Source organism: Populus euphratica, unplaced genomic scaffold, assembly GCF_000495115.2.
Source record: "Populus euphratica unplaced genomic scaffold, PopEup_1.0 scaffold32.1, whole genome shotgun sequence".
NCBI lineage: Eukaryota > Viridiplantae > Streptophyta > Magnoliopsida > Malpighiales > Salicaceae > Populus > Populus euphratica.
Window position 1 is genome coordinate 1,495,719 of NW_011499861.1, and position 9,653 is coordinate 1,505,371.

The following is a 9,653-nucleotide window of genomic DNA, read 5'->3' on the forward strand; positions in this document are numbered from 1 at the left end:
TCTTTTAATTTAATATTTTTTTAATTAAACTTTATAATTATTTTTTTATTTGTTTTATATTATGTTATCTTAATTTTATGGTTCAGATCATAGTTTTGGTAAATTTACTCAATTAATTTTTTTATTTTTTAATTTCACATGTCCAACAATTCAATCTTTTTTTATTAATTTTATTTTTTAATAATAGATTATTTTAGTATTGAGCTTCAAATTCTTTTTTAAAAAATTGCTTTTTGCTCAACCATCTTGGTTTTATGAATTTTAATTTTAATTTTTTCAATTTTAATTCTCAACATTGAACATGTTGTAAATGGAGCTTTGTAGTTTTTACTATTTATTTTTTAAAAAATTATCTATATTTTATGATTCAAGTTGCGGGTTTAATATATGAACTCGAGTTAGATTTGATTTATTTTTTAATTAATTTTTTTATTTTATCTTTTAACATTTAATTATGATTTTAGTATATTAACTCTGGTTAATTTTAATGGTTTTTTTATATTTTTTATTTAAAATTAGATTGAATTGATCCGTTTATAATTATAAATTTTTAATTAAAAAACAAGAATACACATATATTTTTTTTTAAAAAAATCAAATTCGTAACGCAATACCGGTCATATTAACTCGAGTTAGATTTGAATTGTTTTTTAATTGATTTTTTTATTTTATCTTTTAACATTCGATTAATTAGAATTAAACTTCATATTTTAATATGTTTTATATAAAAATATATTGATCTCATGATATGAATAGTGATTTTAGCATGTTAGCTCTTGTTAATTTGAATGGTTTTTTTATATTTTTATTTAAAATTAGATTAAATTGATCTGTTTATAATTATAAATTTTTTAATTAAAAAACATGGATACATATTTTTTTTTTTTAAAAAATCAAATTCGTAACGCAATACCGGTCAATGATCTCGTGCAATCGAATTAAAGTGGCTTGGCTAAGATAAACGGATAGCTTTTACGTTTTAACAGTTTGTCGTCAAACAAAATTTCAAGCACTCATCTGTTTTTCCGTGGCCACCATTTGTCGAAGGCTTTAGATATTTCAAAGGAACCGTGGAAGTTCAATTTCTCTTGAGCATCCCTCCCGTCTCTCTCTAAATGACAACCTCCCTCTCCTTTGCTTCCATCACTCCCCGTCTAAAATCCCACCACCACCACAGCATCATTTTTTCACCAATTTACAATGGCAAACTCAACAGAATTCGATGCAATGGAGAACGCCCAACAAGCAATTCTTCGTCCTCTAAACAAGAATCCGAACCAGAAAATGCACTGCTCAAGGTAGCTTGGTATAGCTCCGAGCTTCTAGGAATTGCCGCTTCATTTTTCCGTTCACCTTCCAATAGTAGCACTGAAGCTTCTGAAAAGGATATCAAACTTGGCAAAGATGTTTCGGGTGTTATTGATCGTGCTGTTGTGGTGGAGACCATCAAAGAGGACTTCCAAAAATCGTATTTTGTCACAGGTTTCTTGACATTTACTTTTCAATCTCTCTCTCTCTCTCCCCCCCCCCCAATTTACTTCTCTCTCTCTCTCTCTCTCTCTCCCCTTTGGCTTGGTTTTTATTCAAGTTGTTCCCTCACGAGAAAGCTTCGACATCCATCTCGAGATAACGAAAACGAAAACGGATCTATGCTTACCTTTGGCTTGGCTTTTATTCAAGTTGTCCCCTCACGAGAAAGCTTCGACATCCATCTGGAGATAACGAAAACGAAAACGAAAACGGATCTATGCTTACCATGTGATTTACACAGAGGATTTGGTGGTTTCAAAATCTGTTGTAGCTACATTCAGACTAACTGGTATATACAAATAGCTTAGGAATCCCTGTTGTAGGATCAAAGTCAGCTCAGTCAAACTTCAAATTCTAGTTATAGCCCCGAACATAACCACTTGAAACATTTGCATTTATGGAAGAAAATGTTAACCGTCCATGTCCTGAAATGTCATCGAATATGTTCAATAAGTCACCCTGCTCTTTCCCTTCTTGGTTTCTAGCACCAAAACTGAGGCTCAAGCTTTAGAGGAAGAGAGAGAAGAATCTTGCCATGGTCATGGACACACTGACCAAATAAACGAGTTTTGCGAAGTTATTCTCCACGTGTGTTGTGTTTAAGCTTAACCCGTCTACATGTGTCTACTCCTTGATAATGAGACATATTGCTCATTCCATTTGTGATAGTTGAACTTCATGGTCGATCTTTTTGATGATCAGGGAGCCTTACGCTTGAGGCATATGAAGAGAATTGTGAATTTGCCGATCCAGCTGGTTCCTTTAAAGGACTTCAACGTTTCAAACGAAACTGTACAAATTTTGGATTGCTTATAGAGAAGTCAAATATGAAGCTTACGAAGTGGGAAGACTTTGAGGTAATCATCTCATGGAATCTACATTCAAATACGATCCAGTTGCTCTGATTTCTTTCTATAATACATGCCAGTCTGGTTTTATGATTAATGGGAACTGCGTGCTCAAGATTAACTAATGTCATGGGTGTTTCTATGATTTTATCTTATTTTAATAGGGATTCTTTCGGAACTCTTATTCTAGTTGAATTTGATACAGGACAAGGGAATTGGACACTGGCGGTTCAGTTGTGTCATGTCATTTCCTTGGAAGCCCATTCTTTCTGGTATGTTTCGTGCTCTACGTGCCAAGATTGTATATATTGACATGCTGATTGCCTCATTGGAGGTTAATTAATTAGTTCTCTATGTAATTAATGCGTTGCAGCTACTGGATACACAGAATACTATTTTGACGAAAAATCTGGAAGAGTATGCAGGTAACTGGTAACAGAAACGAAACATGGTACTCCATTTGTAATGCACTGTTCCAATTGGTTTAGCTTTCGAAATATTTTCAGGCACGTGGAGCATTGGAATGTTCCCAAAATGGCACTGCTAAAGCAGCTTCTGAAGCCCAGCCAAGGTTTTTGGGGTGGTAGAAAAACAAGTGCTTGAAGAATTAATGCATGACTGGACCTCATGACTGATATGGGTTTCCAGGAGATGGATTAATAATTATGGTGTCCCAGATCATGCATTGTTGGGGGTGGAATGAGCAGGGATCGCTGTGCATGATGGAGAATCCTAGCAAGAAAAATAAAGCTTGTTATTACTTGTACTAGTTTTAGAGTCCAGCCATGTACATAGTTACAAGTTACATGTAATAACAACTCAATGAGAATCAAAGGAAAAGATCAAGTGGTTATGGTCAGAGCTTCTATTTGTCTCAAAATTACTAGTCTTTAGCTATGTTATGCATTGTTTTAATATGTTGTCGTCCTGTTTTATTTGTCCACTCGCTTGGTTTAAAAGCTCCATCTCAGTGTCTCTGGATTGCTCCTCATCTTCCTTCTTGTTACAAGCATATCCAAAAAAGTTGTTCATGGCCGCCTCAGCTTCTCTATGCCTTTGAAAAGCTATAAGGTGACATGGGGTTGAAGAGTGTTTCGGTATTTCTGATATCAAATTCGGTGATAGCGGATCAAAGAGTGATTCTGTATTTCCGATATGAAATTCGGTGACATGCTCAGTATCGGTCGTGGCACGGAGTTTGGTCGTGGCTCAGCCAAGATCGTGCTCTCTTCTCTAAAACTATACTTCTTTCGCTCATTGCCAGTTGCCCACCACCACACGTTCACGAGAATGGCAAACTTTTGGATTTAATCCAACAAAAAAAACATGAAGAACGTCATTCAAATCTCGTTTAAAATGGTTTTTGTGTATTAATAACAGCAAATCAGTCAGACTAGGATAGAAGTTTTAAGAAGTGATGTTACTTAGATTTTTTAATTAAAAAATACCTTCATGTTGTTTGGGCTCAGCCCAAACAATTTGGTTATTCCACGCTGTTTCATGCTATTTAAGTGAAGGCCCAAGCTATCCAATTTTCTGTTGCTCACTTCTCTATTTTTTTTCTCATAGTTATATTCCCTCCCTCTCTCATATGTCTTCTGCCTCCCTCTCCTTTTTCACCACACGGGCGTTTAGTTTGCACGCGCTATGCTTTTTGGAGTTACAACGAGAGGCTATTTGTTCGATGAAAAGTAAATTTTAGGATAATAATTTTTTTTTTAAAAAATTATTTTTTAATATTTAATAGTATAATAAAAAATAAGTTAGAAAATACTTCCTAGTATTTGGATATGTTATGAAACAAAATTGAAAAATAACTTATTAATATTTTATTTTTCTCAAGTTTATTAAAATAATAAGTAACAAATCTTATAAATTAAAAGGTTAAATGAAAATAAAATTGAAAAAAATATAATTTCATAAATTATTTCAAATAAAATAAATAATAGTCAAAATAATAGAGATTAAATCTAACAAATAAAAAAATTAAAAGATGAAGAAATTAAAATAATAATAATTATCATTAAAAAAAATAAAAGATAAAGACATTAAAATAATAATATTAACATTTCATAAATTATTTCATATAAAATAAGTAATAATAAAAAGTATAAGAATCAAATTTGATAAATAAAAAATTACAATAGAAAAATAATAAGAAAAAAATAAATAACAATTATAACAAATAAAGACCAAAGTTAATATAAAAATTAAATTTTAAGAGATGAAATTGAATAATAAATATTTAAAAACAAAATATATATAGCAATCAAAAATTTGATGATCAAATTTGATATAATCAGTAAATAATATGATATTTCTAAATTTTTCACAACTTCTAGAAAATATTTTTTTAACTGAAAAATATTTTCCGTTAACCAATTTTTTTAATAATAAACAAAACGAGAGATTTTTCTTGCAACCACAAATTTTTATGCAAGTTGTCAACATATTTTCTAATTAACATTGCAAAACCACACCATATTTTATATAATTAAATGTTTTTTTTTTTATCAAAGCCTATTCGTAGTTAACATGTTATTGGCGTAGTTAACATGTTATTGGCATTCACTAAATATTTCACTTATAAAACTTTATTAAAAAAATAAGAAATAGATAAAAAGTTAAAAAGAAAAGAAATTTAAAAATAAAATCTAATTTTATAAATTATCTTAAATAAATAAATAACAATATGAAAACTAGATATGAGAGATAAATAACAATAAAAAAATAAATATTAAGTCTTATAGATAAAAATTTTAATTAATAAAAGAATAAAATAAAAATAAATAATAATTACAAAAATAGTACCAAATTGATATAAAAATTTAATTTAATTTTAAGTCATGAAATTCAAAATAGAATATATAACAATCTTTAAGACTAGACTTAGTATAATTAATAAATAATAAGATATTTTTAGATTGTTCACAACCTTTGAAAATGTTTTTGAATTAAAAAAATTTAATAATTTTTTTTAAAAAAACTAAGTTAAATAATTTTTTAATTAATTAATTTTTCTAATAATAAATAAATGCAAAAACATTTAAAAATTATTTTTCACACAGGTCTAAATAATAAAATATCAAAACTGGATGGAAATGAGAGTATAAAAACTAATTCTTAAATGACTTTGAATTCTAATATAGGTTTCGTGAGGGTAGCTAAATAATAGTTTTTGTGAAAAACTTGCCACGTGAAACTTTCACGCAGCACGTGACACTCATCGCAAAACAGGGCTCTCTGGACTCTAGCTATAGCTACGGGCCGAGATAAACGTAAATTCCCGTCAATCGAAGTCCAAACAAAAACGTCCGGGTCGACCGGATAGCTAATTTGATAATCTATACCAAAATAAAAACATGACCATCACTTGAAGAAAGCAAAGCAAAAACCTCTCCTTTTCGGTTCTTTCACCCTCTGCTACTCTCAGATTCCTCTCCAGTCTCCACCATAGCGTTTCCTCTTTAGTCTTCGACTGGCCCACGGCTGGCTTAACATGAACGCACCGTATAGTGATTGACGGAAGCATGGTGGGCCAGATGATGAATATTGCACAACTGCCGAATGAAAATTAGACACAAGCTCCGTCTTTGCCACACATATCTAAGGACCGTCGAGGAAAACACAATTTTTTTATTTTTATTTTTCAAAACAGCAGTCATTTATTTGAAGAAACAACACATCTAAAAAAAACTGAGGAAATTACACATGCTAATCCCCAGTTATTTAATCTGTTCGATGTCACATATAGCAAATGTTTAATTTTGAGAAGAGATTTTGTCTACAACTTTATAAAAAAATAATTTTATTGTCCCATGTGTAAAGGAGGATAAATAATAAATTTAGTATTAATCTTTATTTCCCAGTAGGAGTACTCTTAATACTAGATTTTCCCAGTAGGAGTACTCTTAATACTAGGTTTATTATTCAATTTCTTTTAGACGCGGAACAATAAAAATATTTTTTTGTATAAAGTTCTACGCAAAATCTCTTTTTCAATATATTTATTATGTGAGATATCTAATAAAGTAAATCATTGTTGAGGGTGCTTGCAGGTATGCCTGTGATTATCTTCCATCTTAAAACTGAGTTCGTGCCTTGTGTAGTAAAAAATTGCAATGTAATTGGTCATTTTTAACTGTTTTTTTTCAATTATTTTTTCTGGTTAGCTTTGAATTATTTAGTAATTTGGATATGCTCAAGTCATGATTTTTTACAATTTTTCTATTGTTAATTTTTTTTCTTGTCATTGTATTCCTTTTATTTATATTATTTAAATTGCCTGTTAAACCAATACCTCGAAATCTTAATTATTAGTTTTTAGTATTTTTTTTTTTACATTGATTTTTTTTTTTTTTTTTTTTTTTTAATTCCGGTCTGCGGTTAACCACAGGCCACAAATCTAGTAATTTTCTCAAGAGTCAAAAGTAAACGAGGCCTGGTCTGTAAAGAGAGGAGAGGAGCATCGCACCCATGTTTTTTAGCCGCCTCCTACACTCGAGGAGTTCTTTGGTGGGCTGAGTCCATTTACCTTTTCAATATCGACATTGGCCATTGGAAGCTGGGCCGAGCCTTTTCCACTGGGGACCACAAACAACTATTTTTCTGGCATCCTTTGTCCCAATTAAAATAAAATAAGAAAAAGACAACTCCAAATATAATATAATATTTTGGTCGGCAAATGGCTCAATGAGGTCCGGATAGGGCAATTCCGCGTGCTAAGCAGGAAGGATTCTGTCCGTTGGATCAAATGCATTAAATAAAATCAAGCCTGACTTTCCTTGCTTATTCTCCGACCCTTCATTTCCTCACAAAATAAAATTCAACAAAAGAATAAAAAATCAAAAATCAAAGAATATCTTCGCGTTACCACATTTCTCCACTCACTTCCTTCCACGTACAGCATCTGACCTCACTTGTGCCCATCCTTCTGCTGGAAAACAAAGACCTCATCTACCTGCCATTGATTAAACCGGAAACTGTGGCCGAAGCAGCTCCTTTGGAAACTTTTTCTCTGGAATTTCCCATCTTTTGCAAGAACCCCTTCAGGTACAATTTCTCCTTTCACTATTTTATTTCATGCAATCAATCTTCTCTGTTTTGGTTTCTCTTTGCTAGATCTTATATCAGTACTTTTGTTTTTGTTAAAAACGATTAGGGTTAGGGTTTCAGTTTTTATAGGGATTTTGAGTCTCAGTTTGGCTTTATTGTTACTTTGATCCAAGGATCTGATGCTAAGGTCAAGTTATTAATTTTGTACTCCTTGATGTTACAAAATAATCTGCTTGGTTTGTCGTGTTCTTAGGAATAGAAGGCATGAATTGAAATGGGAGACCCATAGATTTTTGTCGTGTTCTAATTTTAGGAATAGAGGGCATGAATTGAAATGGGAGACCCATAGATCGAAGCTTTAGAAGTTATCTGGTATAAAAATTCCTCGCTGACATGTACTTTATTTTTTTGCTCCTTTAATTTAATTGATTTAAACCTGAAACTATTTTTTGAATGAGATAAAGAGAGAATAAGTACTTATTTAGCGCCAATTTTTTTTTTTGTGTCGATGTGATGGTACTGATTTTGAAAAGATGAAGAGTGGCCAATAAGGATATGCACAACCCTTTTTTTGTGTAGTTTTTATTTTATCTAGCCATTTTTTTAAAGATCTGTATGCCATGTAGGTTTTTTAGGTCAATGGGCACTGATTTTTTTTTTTTTTTTTTATGGGTCTCTGGTTAGAGTTTTACATCATTTTCTCTGAGGAAGGAGCCGGAGGTAAAAAGAAAGACCGTTGTTAGATATTTGGTTCAGCCTCCTGCTCTCATGTTGAGTTGTTTCATTTTTTTAAGAAGCTCCTGTGATGATGAGTTTTGCCATTTGTCTTGTTGAGTGTGGTTTCTAATTGCTATCTATTGATCTGTGTCTTGTGTTTGGCGTAGTTTTGGCTGATTTTTGTGTTTTCAGTTTTTATTCTGGCGATGTTTAATTTTCTTTTGTTGTTGTGTGCAATGAGAATAATGATTTTGATTTTTCCAAACTTGAAGTAAATTGTTGAAATGAGTCAACCACAAGAGCCACACCGCCCTTTCTTCCCATTCGGAAATCCTTTCAGGATGCTATCTTCAAAGGGTTCTCAATTGTCCCCAAGGCTTCTTTCTCTATTAAATGCTTTTGAGGATGCTTTGGCAGCAAGGTTGCGGAAACTGAATCCTAAAGACAAGCATGATGTTCTTAGCTTGGCATGGATGAAATTGGCAATGGAGTCACTCTGTGAGACTCATACTGACATCAAAACCCTAACCACCGAACTTGATCTCCCTGTGACTGACTGGGATGAGAAGTGGATAGATGTGTACTTGGACATCAGTGTGAAATTGCTTGATATTTGTGTTGTTTTTAGTTCTGAGCTCTTGCGCCTGAACCAAGGTCATCTCATGCTTCAATGTGCCCTGCATAATCTGGAGTCCAACACTTCAGAGAAGCTTGTGCGGGCATGTTCTTCTATAGATAGCTGGAGACAGCACATTGGCTCAAAGAACCCTAGACTGGAAAACTGTAAATCCATCCTGGATGGTCTTGTGGATTCACCGAGTCTGCCAAAGGTTAAGAACTCAGCCAAAGGAAAGGTGTTGATGCAAGCTATGTATGGAGTTAAGATACATACAGTGTTTGTATGCAGTGTCTTAGCTGCTGTGTTTTCAGGCAATTCAAAGAATCTGTTAGATTTGGATGTTGCCAACACAACAATGTGGGTGCAAGCTTTTTCTGATTTGCAAACTAATGTAAATGGAGGAATTATAGATATATCTTCTCAAGGGAAATTTACTGCCCTGAAAGAATTAGATGAAGTTGATACAGCTGTGAAGAATTTATATCCCATGATCCAAGATGGTATGAGGCCTACTGAAGCCGATGCATTCAGTAATTCTTTTTCAGATTTGGGGAGGACAGCAGAAAAACTTTCCCAAGGGCTAGATCTTCTTACTAAGGTAGTAGATGGCTTTTTCAAAATAGTTTTAAGTGGGCGTGATGCTTTGCTTTGTAACTTGAGAGTGTCTGATACTGTTGCTGACCCATTCCCAGGGAGCAATGGGGAACAGTTTGTAAGATAGATGGTTATGGTGAAGCTTGCTTGAATGTATAGTTTTGGTATGAGATGTTCCCTCAGTAGTATTGTCAAGTGTGAAGTATGTTGTTGTGCTTTCATACTGGTTTGTACAAGGATGTTGTATGATATAATGTCAGTAATACATGAAAATGTTTTGCAGTATTTCA

At 32.6% G+C, this 9,653-nt stretch overlaps 2 protein-coding genes and 1 long non-coding RNA gene across 4 annotated transcripts; 2 read left to right on the forward strand and 1 right to left on the reverse strand.

Annotated features, from left to right (window-relative positions):
* Positions 1–1,008: 1,008 nt before the first annotated feature.
* Positions 1,009–3,258, forward strand: LOC105124839 (Nuclear transport factor 2 (NTF2) family protein). Its single transcript, XM_011024983.1, has 5 exons — positions 1,009–1,482; positions 2,233–2,387; positions 2,584–2,650; positions 2,752–2,803; positions 2,885–3,258. Exons 1-5 carry the CDS (start codon positions 1,116–1,118, stop codon positions 2,979–2,981), a joined length of 738 nt encoding a protein of 245 aa, XP_011023285.1. The 5' UTR covers positions 1,009–1,115; the 3' UTR covers positions 2,982–3,258.
* Positions 3,259–7,206: 3,948 nt separating this feature from the next.
* BPS2 (BPS1-like protein) lies at positions 7,207–9,653 on the forward strand. 2 transcript variants are annotated; one of them, XM_011024985.1, is made up of 3 exons: positions 7,207–7,430; positions 7,747–7,805; positions 8,423–9,653. In XM_011024985.1, exon 3 carries the CDS (start codon positions 8,435–8,437, stop codon positions 9,488–9,490), a length of 1,056 nt encoding a protein of 351 aa, XP_011023287.1. In that variant the 5' UTR covers positions 7,207–7,430; positions 7,747–7,805; positions 8,423–8,434; the 3' UTR covers positions 9,491–9,653. The 2 variants fall into 2 exon arrangements, with proteins under 2 accessions (XP_011023287.1, XP_011023286.1); XM_011024984.1 differs by lacking the exon at positions 7,747–7,805 and having other exon boundaries at positions 7,209–7,430.
* LOC105124840 (uncharacterized) lies at positions 7,520–7,808 on the reverse strand. The gene is made up of 2 exons (XR_842129.1): positions 7,725–7,808; positions 7,520–7,669 (listed from the first exon to the last, which is right to left on the reverse strand). It is a non-coding gene; the product is annotated as an uncharacterized LOC105124840 (long non-coding RNA).

Bases quoted from the DNA above. Each gene is read 5' to 3' on its own strand.
- LOC105124839 (XM_011024983.1), top strand. From the start codon at position 1,116: ATGACAACCTCCCTCTCCTTTGCTTCCATCACTCCCCGTCTAAAATCC. The intron at 2,388-2,583 runs GTAATCATCTCA...AATTTGATACAG, and splicing joins CGAAGTGGGAAGACTTTGAG to GACAAGGGAATTGGACACTG. The intron at 2,804-2,884 runs GTAACTGGTAAC...AAATATTTTCAG, and splicing joins AAATCTGGAAGAGTATGCAG to GCACGTGGAGCATTGGAATG.
- BPS2 (XM_011024985.1), top strand. From the start codon at position 8,435: ATGAGTCAACCACAAGAGCCACACCGCCCTTTCTTCCCATTCGGAAAT.